We start from the raw sequence: 16175 nt of genomic DNA on the forward strand, positions 1-16175 counted from the left end.
ATTTTATGTGGACATATTTTCAAATCCTTTGAGTAAACATTAAGGAGTACAATATCTGAGTTGTATGATAAGAGTAATTTTAATTTCATAAGAAACTGCCAAACTATCCTTCAAAGTGACTGCACCGTGTTGCATTCCCATCAACAATGAATGACACTTCCCATTTCTCCATATGCTTGCCAGCATTTGGTGCTAGTGTTCCAGACTTTGGTCATTCTAATAGGTGAGTCGTGGTATCTTGTTTTAATTTACGTTTTCCTGATGACATATGCTGTGGAACATCTTTTCAAATGTGTATCTACCATCTGTGTATCTTTTATGCTCAGGAGTATGTTAAGGTCTTTTGCCCATTTTATAGTAGAGTCGCTTTCCTATCCTCGAGTTTAAAGAGTTCTTTGCACATTTTAGATAAAAATCTTTTATTAGATGTATATTCTGAAAATATTTTTTTCCCAGACTGTGGCTTGACTTCCCATTATGTTGACATTGTCTTTCACAGAACAGCTTTCTTTCCTTTTTTTATTTTAATCAAGTCCAAGTTATTATGTCTTTTCTTCATGGATCTGCCTTTGATATTATATCTAAAAAGTCATGGCCTTTCCCAAAGTCATCTAGATTTTCCCCTATGATATCTTCTAAGAAATTTACAGTTTTGTTTTCTACATTTAAGTCTGTGATTTATTCTGAGTTTTTTTTTCCTTTGTGAAGGGTATAAGGTCTGTGTCTAAATTTTTTTGCATGTGGTTGTCCAATTGCTTTAGCACCGTTTGTTGTAAATAATATCCTTACTTTATTTTACTGCTTCTGCTCCTTTGTCATAATTTTCTTTCTAGACAAGCTTTCACTCTAAATAGATTGTAAAAGTAAGCTTTTGCTTTTTTTTTTAATCAAAGTATAATTGCTTTACAATGTTGTGTTAGTTAAAGCTAAGTTTTTTGCGTCAAGTGACATAAGGGGTTTTAAGACCATGACCTCTAAAATAAGCTTGATTTTCCTTTGTGTTCTGACTCGCTCCTGTTGGCTTTGTTACTTTGGAAGCACTTGTTTTCTATGAAAATTTATATGAAAATGGGAATAACTAGTTATAACATCATTTGTTTTGTGAATTAAAATTTTTAAGTGCATTAAAAATTCTGCGTTAAGCCTAGAAGATAATGACTACCACCAAATGGTAGCTCATATTATTTTTTTGTATTTTTCAAGAAGTCCTGTAATTCATAGAAAGAAAAGTGAAAGTGAAGTCGTTCACTCGTGTCCTACTCTTTGCGACCTCATGGACTGTAGCCTACCAGGCTCCTCTGTCCAAGGGATTTTCCAGGCAAGAGTACTAAAGTGGGTTGCCATTTCCTTCTCCAGGGGATCTTGCCGACCCATGGATCAAACCCAGGTCTCCTGCATTGTAGGCAGACACTTTACCATCTGAGCCACCAGGAAAGTCCATATTTAATACAGTTTTAATCATGAAACTAAAGTTTTAACAAAATACTTCATCAAAAATTAATTATTATATTAATATAGTACCTATTGAAAGGTTTCTAATTCTTTAGTTTATTTACAGAAAATACTGTGATAATATTCTTTGCATTTTATTAGCCTCTTTCCTATCTCCAGACAAGTATTAGTGTTTCTTTGGTCTCTTGTATTGATTAACATCATGCACAGTGTGTTAATGGGACGTGAGTGGAGCAGGACAAGTAAACAAAAATAAAAACCTACATGGCATGGCATCAGAATTGGTAGCATAAATTAAATAAATATATTTTTCAGAAAATACACTTTTCTCAGGGGAAAAACAGGTCATGCATGCCATTTTTTTTTAACCACTCTTACTGGACAAGAGGAATATATATTTTAAACAGATTAAATAGCTAAAGATATGTTTCTCATGAACTGATTAATCAAAGATGATTTAAGTGTCATTATACAGTTAACTGAAAGCATTTAGCTAGCCAAAAGATTGTTTAGAGGTGTTACCTGGGGAGATTAAAAATGAAATCAAACACATTTTAATTTGCATAGAAATAAAAACACCACTGCCACCAGTGCCTAATTTTTTAAAAAAAAATCCTGATTTCTGTAGTTGCATTTTATACCAAATGCATAATTACTGGTGTGAAGAGCCAATTGTTTCAAAGGTAAATGTTTAGTTCAATTGTTCTAAACTCCAAAGAAGAAATCAGGCATCATGTATTCAGACCTTAGAATTCAACAAAATGTGATTCTGTGTCTAATATACAGAAATAATGTAAGCAACAACTTTGGAGTGGCTCACAGACAACACAAATACAAATTTAGGGTGACTGAATTGTGATAAAATTAGGAGATGGCAGATAAGAGTCTTTGCTGAATAATGTAATTATTTGGAGTCATGATGTGTCTTTATTTCGATGGCATGCCAAAGAGTGTGCTGCTAGGCTGATTCTCATAAAATGTGAAGGAAATGTGATTTAAAATTAACAAAATAGCATCAGATGGAAAGCTTAGCTAAATTAATCCAATGAAAGAGGCCTAAGAGGAATATTTAGCTGTTCAGTAGAAGCAGGGAAAGATAAAGAAAAGTGTCTCCATTTGCTGCAGTATTTCAGGATGCCTGAGAAAACACAGAAGGGAATTAATACAGATTCATATGCTAACATGCCTTACAGCCCAAGCAAATCAAAAGAAAAGACAGGAAATTATAAAGCTGGCAAAGGACAAAAAGTTGTGAAAATAGGACTTAGAAAAAATGTTTTAAAAAGGATGCTCCCAACATAACTAGAGGAGAATGGATTGAAAGGACAATGGGAGAAAGAGTTGTGCATAACAGAATGGAGAAGTTTGAACATTGTGAGGACATTTTGGCTACACTTTCATTACATTTATCATGATGAGCCTATTGTGTGATTTTCCTCGGGGTTTTAAAATTTTGCAAATGTAAAGTTATATCTGCAGCCCACTTTGAGATAGATAGATGAGATTCAAACACAGCCAGATGAACTTAAACTCGTAAGTTTATCCCTGAGGTCCTTGGTTTCTCTCAGATATAAAAAGTGAGGGAATTGGGCTGAAACATTCATGATTATTACCTTTTTTACTCCAGCTTTGTAATTCAGGGATTACAGAATATGTGTATCTGGGAAAGTCTTCCCCTCGCTATCTTGAACGTGGTAGTTTTGAAAGTGGTGGATGCTAGTGGGATTTCCAATTTTAGATCCCCTTTGGCTACTGAATTATTGACTTCCTCAGAAACTTTACAAAACTAAATTTACAAACTGACTGGGCAGGGGGAGGGTCAACTGGACGTGCCTCCTTGTCTGCTGACTCCAATTCCTTCTTCATTGTAACATAATTTCATACCTAGATCAAGTCCTTTATGGAGCTTAGGAAGTTTATCCTTGTGTGTTGAAGTTTCATATCCCTGTCTATATGTCAACAAAAATTATAGTTCATGTTACACTGAAAATTCAAAGGGTTCCTGGTGGTTTAGTGGTTAGGAATCCGCCTGCCAATGCAGGGAACATGGGTTTGATCCCCGGACTGGGAAGATCCCACAGTCCATGGGATAACTAAGCCCATGCGTCACAACTAGTGAGCCTACGTCCTAAAGCCTGCACACCGTAACTCCTGAAGCCTGTGTTCCCTAGGACCCATGTTCTGCAACAAGAGAAGCTACTGAAATGAGAAGCCCACGCACCATGACTAGAGAGTAGCTCCTGCTTCCTGCAACTAGAGAAAACCCATGTAGCAATGAAGACCTGGCTCAGCCCTAAAGAAATAAATTAATAATTTTTTAGAAAAGAAAATATAATCAGTCATTTGAACATTGTGGATGCAGGATGCTAAGCCATTAAGTGAACTGATTTATTTTTATTTTATTGATGTGAATTAAGACTCCCATCTTTCAGTATGTTGACAACAAATGGATTTATTCTAATACCTTTTATAGATATAAAGATGGAATTTGTATACGTCACTGTTTTCAGAAGAGCTCTTATCTAACTGGAAAAAAATGAGGAACAAATAACGTGTGCAGTATGACAGTCTGCCTTTAGAGCCACAGGTGGACACTATATTACTTCAGAAAGCTAATTAAAAACCTACAGCGTGGTGTTTAAGATTACACATGGCTTTGCAATCAGAGCTCCCTGGAATGCTCTTCTATCATTTACTGCTCTGTGACTGTTGACATGATGCCTAACTTCTGTAAACCTTAGCTTTAACCATCTAAAAAATATGAATAAATGATACCCCCCATAGGTATCATGTGAAATTTAAGTGGTATTGTATCTAACATCTCAACACATTGTCTGTCAATTGTAGGTAGGATATTACTGGATATTATTATTATAATTAGGTATGATAGGCTCAGGTTCAACTGTTGCAAGGGTATATTGCTGACTGAATTGGTTAATTTAATCTGAGAAGGAATGAAACTGTATGTTTTTAAGTATACCGAAGAATTCCTTGAATACTCAAAGAACCGACTGTTGGATGACTCATAAAATAATTTGATTTTCTACTTAGAGAAATCATGGATGAAATACATCCTGTATTGAGGAAGGAAAATCTATATCTATATCTTCAAAATGGCATCAAGTATGAAGCTAACTATGGATTATGACAGCCACACAGAAAATCTGCTCCTCCCACATTCCTCATCTAGGAAATTTTCCACCTACCCTTCAAGTGCTGGGTCAGTTACCTACAACCTGCTGCGGCCCTTCTCTACTCCTGCGAGCTGCATTTGTGAGTCTGCACCCCGGCCTGTCTGTGGTGGCACACCCCACTGCACTGGAGCTGTTGCTTCCCTGCCTGCTTCCCTCACGAGACTCTGAGCTCATTCAAATTTATAAACCTAGAAACTTTCACATGGCCTGTCAAATTGGTTTGCAACTGTGCTTATAAATAAATGAGTAGCTTGACAAGTCACACTTGAGAATCAGATTTGTCAGTCTAAATCAGGAATTCTCCAACTCTGCTCTCAAGAGATCCAGGAGATTCTTAGGGCACTCCTTGGGTTGCTTGTGGCTGGAACGTGGGGAGGGTGTTGAGGGGGGCTCTGATTCTCTCTCCAAGACATTAACTGGATTTGTTCAATTTTACCTGTTTTATTAAATGAGCTTGTTTGTAAATTTCATTTGGAAACTTTTTTAAATTCTATAGTGGCAATTTTTTGAAAAAATAAAGGAAATAGGGAAATAGTGACTTTAAAAAAATGCTCTGACAGCCTCACTCTTCATTTTGAAAATATTAATGAGACTAACTGACATTTAGTTTGTTTTTCTTTCTTCAACTGGATCATAATTTCTACCAAGACAAAAATTCTGTTTCTGTTTCTATTTATTTACTTTCCTTGTGCCCACTGGTATCTCTAAGAAGGTGTAGCTGTAACAAACATCTTAACAAACCTGTGAAGCAACCATTTTCTTTACCTAAGGAGCATTATACCTTAAGCCCATCAAGTCAGCACTTTTTTCTTCCAAAGTCAAACCAAGAACAAAAGGTGATTTGTATACATTGTACTAACTGACCTATTCTGTCTTTAAAATTATTGCTACTGAATATTTATGAAAACTTTGGAAGATATAAATGTCACTCAGAAATTAGAAGCAAGCACATAAGTAAGTTGACACCATTTGAAGGCTAATTGTATTCATATTTTCGAAACTAACTGAGCTGAGCAATGAGATAAGATGAGGAGCTGAGCATGTTGATATAGAGAGCAGAGTTCTTGGAGGAAAGAAAATGAAACAAAATTTCTATTTTTTAAATGATTTGTTCGCACCAAAGCAGTGTTTCTCTTGCTGCTATTGAACAGTCTCAGCTTTATTTGGGAACAGAGTGAATTTGCAAAAATGCAGATTGCTCAACCCTGCTTCATGCCTATGGACTCAAAATCTTGAATGCAACCCTGGGATTCTGCATTTTTCCACAACGTTCTTAGGTGCATAATCATGCATGATCTTGAAATCTTAGGCACAATAATCTTATGCATGATAGTGAAAGCTACTGATCTAGCCTATGAATTTGTAGCAACTCTACAATGAAGCTTATATGCATTTTCAGTGATAGCTTCTAGTACAGGAATTTATAGGATGCTATTTATTTGTGGAACTTCTTTGCCATATTTACCCTTGGCTTAAATCCACATGATATTATTATCCATCATTAAAAGATTTTAAGTAGGGAACTAAAGCAACAGTAGCCTAAGCAAGACAGTAGCGTAAACCAGTGCATACCCAGTTGGACAGGTTGGGTTTAAAGGCAGACTTTACAGCTTTAATGATCTGGAGCTTTTTCAGACCATGGCTGGCAGGTGGTTCTATAAGCAGTGTGCTAAAGGGTCAGTGCTCCAGGTCAGTGGAGACCAGTGGGGATAAAGGAAAAAAGACTGGATGGCAAGAGGGAAAAAATAGGGCAAGAGTGACACGGGCACACATAGGATTTTAGCTTGTTACATCTTTGCGTGACATGGCAAGAGTATCAGATGGCTCTTGACATCTTCAGCATGTATTCCCTTGGAAAGGCTCACCTTAACAAGGCTCTCAGGAGTTGAGTATGAACAATTTAAAATTTTATTACAAAGAAGCAGCACAGAAGGGAGATTGTAATAAGCCTGGCATTATGCAGACTGTCATTCTTCCTTAAACATGGGAACATATGGTTCATTTGCCTATTTGATACTCATGCTACCTGATGTACTAAGCAGTATTACATTAAGTAGTTGATGATACAAACTAAAATTAGATTTGTTTGCTTGTTCATTAGGAAGCTCTGCAAGGAGTAAGGGATAGGAAAGCCTCCTTACCAGTTGCTACATTTTGGCTAAAGTTGTGTTCAAAAAAGTGTGTGTGGAGGGAATATTTTAAGACTGAACCATTGGGAATAAAAGCTTAAAAATAAAGGAGGAATAATGGTGATTTAGAAAGCAGTTACTGAAAGCTACATGCAGATGATGTGCTCAGTCACTCAGCCATCTCCAACTCTGCCATCCCATGGACTGTAGCCTGCCAGGCTTCTCTGTCCATGGAACTTCCCAGACATGAATACTGGAGTGGGTAGCCATGCCTTTTTCCAGGGAATATTCCTCACCCAGGGGTCAAACCCATGTCTCTTGCATCTCCTGCATAGGCAGACACATTTTTTAAATAATATGCCACTGAAGAAGATATATAGAAAAGGGTCAAAAGGGAGGGAGCATCATATAAGTGACTTCCTTACAATCAGGCAGGCAGACTCCCATAGGCTGATTTACAAGGTAAGATGCTTGTGACAAGGCTCCAAGCAGAAAGTGGAGTGATAACAGTTTTAGGCAACAGGTTCTGTCACTGTTTGTAACTCTGGAACTACTTTGTCCTGGTGGCTTAGCAAGAAAAAGAATGAAAACAGACTCATTTTTAATTCTGTTCATTTTCTATGTCACTATGCTAAGGACTTTCAAATAGGTTCTCCCAAGGGCACCTTTTTATCCACGAAGAGAAGAAAGATCAAGTGACTTGCTCAATAATGATCAATTCTCTCTTGGCACAGAGAATGTCATCTCATCCTTCTTTCTCCTCATCTCCTTTCTCTCATTTCTGCTTCCCCTCTCTACTCCTTCCTTGCTCTCCTCAGATTCCCAAAAAACCTCTATTGGGTCTAGGAGAAAGGTCTTAGGAGTTGAAGTGTTATGCAGATGGAAATGGAGTGGGCCTACCAGATTGCGGCAAAACTATTGAATAAGCATCACTACTAGATTCCATACCAACTTATGGGTTCATACCTTGCCAGGGGATGCAGGCATTTTGTGAAATGCTCAGAGACATGAAGGTTTTAATGGTGTCATTACTGTAGAAGAAATCACAAAATCCGTGATTTCATAAGATCTTTTTGAAGTATGTGTGTGTGGGTGCATATATGTATATGTGTATATACATATATATGTCTGAGTGAGTTTGATTCCCTATGAATTTCAAAGTATCCTTTGTATTCAGCTTTTTGAGATTACCAGGGTAAAACTAGTACAAAAGTAACTGTATACTCTGTGACTGAAGGTGTATTCAGATACACCTTAGAAATGTATCTGAATATGAAAAAAAACAAAACAAAACTGTGCTTTGACTTTTGAAAAATATGAAAAGCGTGTATACTGACTGGCTTATGGACATGCTTAAAATACCTATCTTCATTATTAATGACAATTTAACATATAGCTAGATTTTACTTTACTTCATCTTATGAAATGAGAGAAATATGGTAGATGTTTTTAGGAAAATGAAGCAGTATGGTGTGTTACTTATTAATTCAATTATTATTCTTTTGATAATAGGAAAAAAAATCGGTCCATCTCTTTGTTTTTGTTGTTCAGAGAGTGTATATCCACTCTGACAAAATCTCAGGTGATTTAGGCTTCTTTTTGTATGCTGCCTGTCAGAGGACAACTTTGAGCTGTTGGTCCAGAAAGTTCACATTTCCTACATCTTCCATTAAATTCAAGAAGTGATCCCTGCTCAGGTAGCCAGCAGTCACTGGGGATAAGGAGATAAATCTAGGCCTTTGATTTCTGTCAGTTCACTTGCTAAGTGGATCCACAAGGCAAAAAAGAAGTGATTAATCAAATTTAGCAGATGTGGAATTGATTCCCTCAGTTGCCTCAGAATGCCTTACAGAGATAAGCTTCATCTGTATTCATCTTGACTTCCTGTGGTGAAGTCTCTGGTTTTTCCCTTGGCTGGTGGAGGTAAGAATGTGTAACTTGGATTTGCATAAAGGTTGGGATAACAGCAATACATGCAGTCAATGGTAACAGAGTATAGACAGATTGTCCATCCTTTTCACTCATTCTGTGTCATTTGAGTCACACAGCTTCAAGAGTGAGACTACTATTATTTTCTCCAAATATTTTTAATGAATTAACTGAGGACCAATTAAATTAAAGACTTACTAGAATTATCAGCTAAGTGGGAAGTAGAGTTCAGAACAGAAATCAGATCTTCTGACTCCAAATAACTGAAAAGGAAAGCACTTTCTTATGGAGGGGTATTATGCATCATGTAGTTGGCTACTTAAAACTTACCCACAGCACCTAGCGTAGAATTTGAGATATAATTGTTGCTCATTAAATACTTACAGAATGAATGAATGAACACATTTTGGCCTATTAATTGTTAAATACATTTTTGGTTTAACTGTAAAAATCTCTTAATTCAGGTAGACACAAAATAAAGTGACAACTCACAGCAATCACCATATTTGGCACAATCATTTGATCACCTGAACAAATCAGTAAAGCATGTATAAAATTTTGAGTATGATAGAATCTGCAATTTCAACCTTCCAGGCTAATGTTTTACATTGATTTCTAAAATATAATCTCTATTCTGGCAGTCACTATGTGGGTAGCATGTTAAGTGTTTCTGTTAGTTTTTTTCTTTTTTTAATTATTTCATTTTAAATAAATACAGGAACAGTGACCTTAATTAAAAAAAAAAAAAAAAAAAAAGAGTAGGCTAGTGAATTTACCCAAGGTCAGGCCCCTTATCATGATAGAACTGGAACCCTGTTTTCTGATTCCCAGCAAGGGGCTCTTAATAATACACTCCAGTTTCTTCCTAAGGAATATACCGTTGCTTCTCTTCCATTTCAGTGCTGTTTCTAAATGATTGGTAACTCCAGAAAGAATGAGGTAGATAGAGTATGACTATACATTTCTAGCAGGAAATCAGGCAGCCTTAGGGCTCTGCCTATTTTTAGTTGGAAGAAAACTTTTCTTCTCTGACAGCTAGCCATAAATAGAGACACTGGTAAAGATGGAACTCTTAAAATAGTCAAGACTTCAATTGTGACACATAGGCCAATAAGAAATGCAAGCCATATTCAGAAATGTTGCTTGATCTGAATTATCAACACATGAATTCAGTAAAAATCATGTGACAGTAGGCTTCAAAAAATAAAGAGTTTGAGTATGTTCTCCATTATTTGTAGAAAAGAAAAGTCCTGGAAACAGAAAAGGCAGATTGAGCATTAGGTCTAAGCTTTACATTATCTATAAGCTGTATGCTGTCTTGATTCATGTAAAACTGGGAGAAATTTTCAAAAAATGTATATTGCCACCATTTTTTTTTACAAGTAAGCCATAGAGTAAGGTTACTTTGGATAGATTTCTTTAGAATCCTTTCAGTTGTCTCTAGATAGATAGCTATGCTTTATTGGAAGCAATATAGTGACAATGAAATTTCAAAGTAGACAGGATGGTATAGAAGGTTTAAAAGAGACTAAAAACATGCGTTTCCCCATATAGGTATTTCCAAGGTCAAGAACTAAAAACTGTTCCTACTTGAAGTCATTTAAGCTGTTTTCTATATCTGACTCTTTTAATCTTCCTGTGTATACAGTTATATCATGCTTTAACAAAAGTATGAAAGGATAGGAATTATGTGTATTATTTAAATATAGTATTCAAGCTGATGTGGCATTAAAAAGTATGTACTAAGATTCATTATTCTGTGTTTGAGTTTGTGATCTGGTCGTATAAAATTTGGGAAATGGACTAGGTCTCTGTCTCCTAGGATAATTAATTTCATTAGTTTTGGAAATTTTGGCTAACCCTTTGGTACACACATATTAATATATACACACACGTGTGAGCACACTCAATGTTCAAATGTGTACACAGACTATAAGTCAAATAACTTTTATTCATATATTGCATATGTTACAAGAAATAGTGTGTGGCATTAGATACTCTTTTAATATTCTCCTCACCAAATTATTCTTGCACTGTGTTTGCTATTTACAAGCTGAATGCAGTTACTTTGCTAAGACCTGGGATTTGTCCTGGCATCACTGATTTGAGAAGAAGAAAAGATCATGGGGAAAAGATTCAGTTACCCTCTAATGGCTCAGATCAAACCTATAGAAGAAAAAAATCAAGCCTAGACCTGAATGGGCTTGAAGAGACCACTTTGCTCTCTGTTGTCTTTTAGGAAGATGTGATACTTCTAATCCATTTTACATATAGAGGCCTAACAAGGACATGTGACTTACTCCAAATTATGGTACAGTTAGGACTGAGTAGAGCCTGAGCTGTGTCTTCATTGTACCATACCACCTCTACAGTAGTAAACACTCATGCCCTTTCTTTCCTTCCTCCTCCTCGCCTTCCTCCCTTCTTTCTTTCCTTTCTTTTTTTTTTTTTTTTTTTTAGTATTTTTCTGTTGGAATATAATTCCTTTCCTGTGTTGTGTTAGTTTCTGCTGTACACAACATGCATGTGAATCAGTCATAAGTGAACATATATCCCCTCCCTCCTGAACCTCCCTCTCACCCCCACATTCCACCCGGACTAGGCTCCCAGTGTGATGCAGCAGCTTTCCACTACTTACCTATTTTACACATGGTAGTGTATCTATGTCACTGCTACTCTCTGAATTCATCCCCCCTCTCCTTCCCCTGCAGTGTCCACAAGTTTCTCTATGTCTGCATCTCCACTTTTTCCCTCTAAGTAGGCTCATCTGTACCATCTGTACTAATTTTTTATAGATTCCGCATGTATGCATTAATATATGATGTTCGTTTTTCTTTTTCTGACTTCATTCTAATTTTTACCTGCAGCCTGTTTGAAAATCCCCACGCTAAGACTACAGAAAGGCCATCAAGTCAACACAAATAGAAGCATAGGTGCTGCATTTCTCAATAAGCTATATTAAGTCTTGGTCTTAATGAAACCAGTCCTCTCAGAAGACAATAGAAGCAAGGACAGGATAGGAAGCCTGCAGAGACACAAAGTCTCATAGAGCTGGCTGTGTGTGACCTTTGCAAAATACTGCTTAAGGTTATCTATACCTGGCAGAGATACATATCTGTAATTGTTGTACTCTACTGGGGCTTGATTTTTTTCAACTTATTAGGATGCATATTCAGAAGATAATTTTGTTTGTTTTCTTTTGTTGAAACATGTAATGAAATTCTAAAGCAGTGAGTGAATAGAATCATGAAAGATGGGTCTATACATAAAAATCACATGGACCATTCTTTTAATCCCAGTGAGACAAGAACGAATCTGACGTAACTATTAGTAACTGTTTTGGGACCAAAGAGCTCCCAAATTCATCCTCTATACAAATAAAACATAAATATGAAAAGCTGTTTTAAAAAGCAGTTTCCCTTGTACCCTACAAAGCTTTCTCTCTCTCTCATTTTCTTACCTTTATCCAAATCTTCTCCCTTTTTTTATCTCTTCCCAACATACTTACTTGCATTGAGATCTCTAAAGGTTATGGAGGGTAAACAGTAGTCGTTCTTTAGGTGAAAACTTACAGTCACTTTAGTAAATGAAGCAGAGCTAATCAATTTATCCCAGTGCTCAGTACAGAGCCTGTGTTTGAGGCTATGGGATTCTCTTGAGTTTTCCCGTTCTATAGCAGTGCATTTAAACCTTGATTAGGATTGAGGAGTGAAAGAGAAAACATTTAAAGAGGATGCACATCCAGATCTGTTGGGAGTCCTTGTAGCAGTCTCCTAGGTCGTCTGGAAGGGAAGGAGACCAACTGGGCGGGCACCAGCTTTCCTTTCATCTTTTTCACCTTTCTTTTCAAAGCATCTGTTCTTACGTGTTGAGGCATTTCTTCCCAGAATAGCCATTCTGTGAAGCTGGTAATGCCTCACATATTCATCCTTTTGGAAACATTCATTCATTCTGCAGATATTTACTGAGTTTAGGTTCTATGCCAAGGCACAGGGAATACAAGAATAAATTTGACAGGATCCCTATCCTGGGAAAAGCTTCAGTTCTGGGCTACAGAGTCCCTGGGAGACCGAAGAGGAAAAGAAAGAGTGCCTTCGAAAGAGCTTTCTTTTTCTTGTCAGGAGAGAGTGTACAAGGCCTCAGTGAGAGATATAACAGTGAGAGCATTCTACACAATCAACACTGCTTATTTGCTTGTTTTAACCTACTTTTCTCTCTTCCTGACCACAAATGCAATCTGAGATCAGAATTGACAAAACGGTGTCCCTTTAACCAACCCATGGATGTTTTTTCTGGCCCAGAAGTTTCAATGTCAAAATTTAAATTTCTGGCTTTTCCTGAAATGTTAAAAATTCCTCCCATAAAACAACATTTGACTGAATTCAGATTTGTGACTATACATTTTAGGTGTAGAACTCACTCTCCACTCCTTCACAGGCTTTTGAGATTGGCAGATTGCCACTTTTTTTTCACAACAATTGAGCTATCTTTTTTTTTACCTGGCATATCTTGTTATTTATGTTACCTGCCCGGTATGTAGATGAGTTTGTGGCCCATATGATGCTGAAGAAGTGCCCATGAAACCACTTTCATACCGTTAGCACCATGGCTAATTCATAGTAGCACCCTATTGTGTATCTGACCACATAGAAACACACGTGGGTCCTTAAATTAGAGTTGGAACTGTAGTCAAATCAACTCTGAATATATAAGATTCTACAGTACAATGGAATGAAATGTGTTATAAGTAGAGAAAAACACCTGTTTTGTACTGTCAAAACTCTCCCAGAGAACTTGCCAGTGCTGATCTGGGATTTCTCAATCACATCCATAATAGGAGGAAACCTCTCTTCTTTCTCTACGGGAACCTCTCTACATTTTTTTTTTCATGTGGTGAATTCATTTTGTCATGGAGTGAACACCTGTGTGACTATTTAAAAACCACAACACCAGGTGTGTGAGTATGAGTGTCTCTCTCCTTTGTGCAATGCTCTTCTCACTGATTTCTCAGCAGGCTGGGCCAGGAAAAAAGCTTCAAACTGAATATAGAAAAAGGTCTTAAAGGATTTCTTAAAATATATCTATTACAAGCACATGCACTGAAAATATTGCAGTCAAATTATACAAACAGTTCATAGCCTTGTAAATTCCTTTTGTTTATACCATCATGTGAAAGTGTTCAGATCTCCAGATACACAGTTGCAAGCTTACTGTAAGAGAATTTTAGAAAACCTAGTAAACCCTAAAATCTGGAAGATATTATTTTACAAAATATTTAAAATATTAAAACAAAGGAGATTTGTTTACCTTTTGCTTTGTCTCAGGCTCTCTATTCCTCTTTTCCAAGAAATGGTGGCCCTGGGGAAAGCATCTGGTTTGCATTCAATCACAATATCCCCACCAACTTGAACAACTGAATATTTTTTAAGAGGAGTTTTGGAGAAATCAGGAGCTGAGGCTAAAAACAAAATCACAGAATTATTCAATTACTCCTCTAATCAACATGTTGTAACTGAAGAACTGATGCAGTATCCTAGATAGAATCTAATATCTGTAAAAATAAAACAAGAAAAAAAAAACGCTTTTTGAAGCTACTTTGCTCAAGTTGTTTTGGAGCTAATTGTGGACTTGGCATTTTGGAGTCACTGTTTCCATTTGTAAAATGAAGATGGCAATAGATATTACCTCAGTCAGTCTGGGTCTTGACTGAGGTAACACTCAGTAAAGAAGGTTAAGTACCAACTGGCACAAATTATTTGCTCAGTAAATGTAAATTATTTTTGTTTTGGTAATGGTCATTGAGATAACAAAAGCAAGCTAGAGTGATGGATGAAGCAAATTACAAAAGGTCACATTTTTTATAGTATTTATAATAAAGAAGGTGAAGATGGTTTCACGAGAGAGAGAGAGGGAGAGAGAGCACACACAATGAAATACCTCTTAAATAAATCAAAAGCAGTATATTATTATTTCAGATTTCTTTAGGCATACCATTAACTGGAAAAATGGAAATAGTCTGCCTTCAGCGGAAGCAGGCAGGCTGAGTAGAAACTTTAACAACAACAACAGAGAAAAAAAACAAAAAAACAGTCTTTGTCAGTTTCAACTCTGTCCTCACTAAATAAATCTTGAACAAATACCAGTTCATAAGGGTAATAAATAATTAGACATCCTGGGGATACATCCAAGTCTTCCCAGCTGCCTGCCTGTGGGAACCTATGTGTCCAGTTATCATTCTTAGCATAAAGTCTATATGAATTTCTTTCAGATATCCCATGTTGTCTTGTATGGCTTCTCTGCCCTTCCACTGACCTAACATGCTTTTTCTTCTGATATCTGTTTAAAGAGAAGGTCTTCAATTTAGGTTATATTCAGCTGATAGCACCTACTCAATTCTTGACTATAATAATCATGATATTTTAAAATTTAGCTTTTTTTCTCCCTCTGTAGAACTATAGGTTCTATAAAGATCACTTTGATATTGATAGTTCTGTTTTCAGGGTTTAATATGCAATAAATATTCAATAAATGATGACTGAAGAAACAAATGAATCAATGTCCATCGCCCATAGACTTATGAAACTTTGCTGTTTTCTTGATTCTTCCTCTCATCTCCTGTGTTTATACTGTTAAGGAATTCTCAGGATGAAAGACATCACTGAGTCATTTATGGTGACAACTCCACTGGCCGAGTGTCCCAGAATTTCATCCTCAAACTGCTTCTGTCTCAATATTTTCTACTATAGGGCCTTATTTCCCAGCTTCCCTTGAGGTCTGAGTGGTCACATGACAAGGTTCTAGCTAATTGCATATAAGGAGCTTGATGTAAGGACGCAGGGAAATTTTACTTTTCTAATGATATGGGCTGTCCCCTCTCTCTTCTTCAGCTTTCAGTATGGGCTTGATTTCTGTAGCTACAGCACTCATCCTGGATCCAGGAGACTACAACCATGAGGAACAAGTTTACAGATCATCAAGTCACAGTGCTCTTGCTCAGCACCCCCCCCACCCCCCCACAAAGTTCTTGTGCATGTGTGCATGCTAAGTCGCTATAGTCATGTCCGACCCTTTGGGACCCCATGGACTGTAACCTACCAGGCTTCTCTTGTCTGTGGGATTCTCCAGGCAAGAATCCTGGAGTGGGTTGCCATGCCCTCCTCTAGGGGCTCCTCCTGACCCTTGGATTGAACCCGCATTGACAGAGAGATTCTTTAACATTGAGCCGCCTAGAAAGCCTGAAGTTCTTGTGGAAATAAATACATCCCTGTTTAAGTCTGTAAATTAAGATTTTCTTTTCTTATTTGTAGCTGAAAACTTTCCTAATAGGTGCTTTTTGAGTTGTATTCAAAATCTCATGCTGGATCAATTTTGGGGGAGCCACCTCTGGTTTGGTTTCACCCAATAGTGGGTTCCTCCAAGCCCTGATGTGTTACCACATCACCCAAAGCAGAGTAATAGTTCCCATTTTGCA

General features: G+C 36.9%; 1 protein-coding gene across 1 annotated transcript in view; it reads right to left on the minus strand.

The window, feature by feature from the left end:
* Positions 1-16175, minus strand: part of CNTN6 (contactin 6) — a 161955-nt gene that overhangs the window by 62740 nt on the left and 83040 nt on the right. The window contains 1 exon segment of the mRNA XM_065935281.1: positions 14012-14162. Within this exon segment, the coding sequence (XP_065791353.1) occupies positions 14012-14162 (151 nt within the window).

Source organism: Muntiacus reevesi, chromosome 4 (genome assembly GCF_963930625.1).
Source record: "Muntiacus reevesi chromosome 4, mMunRee1.1, whole genome shotgun sequence".
NCBI lineage: Eukaryota > Metazoa > Chordata > Mammalia > Artiodactyla > Cervidae > Muntiacus > Muntiacus reevesi.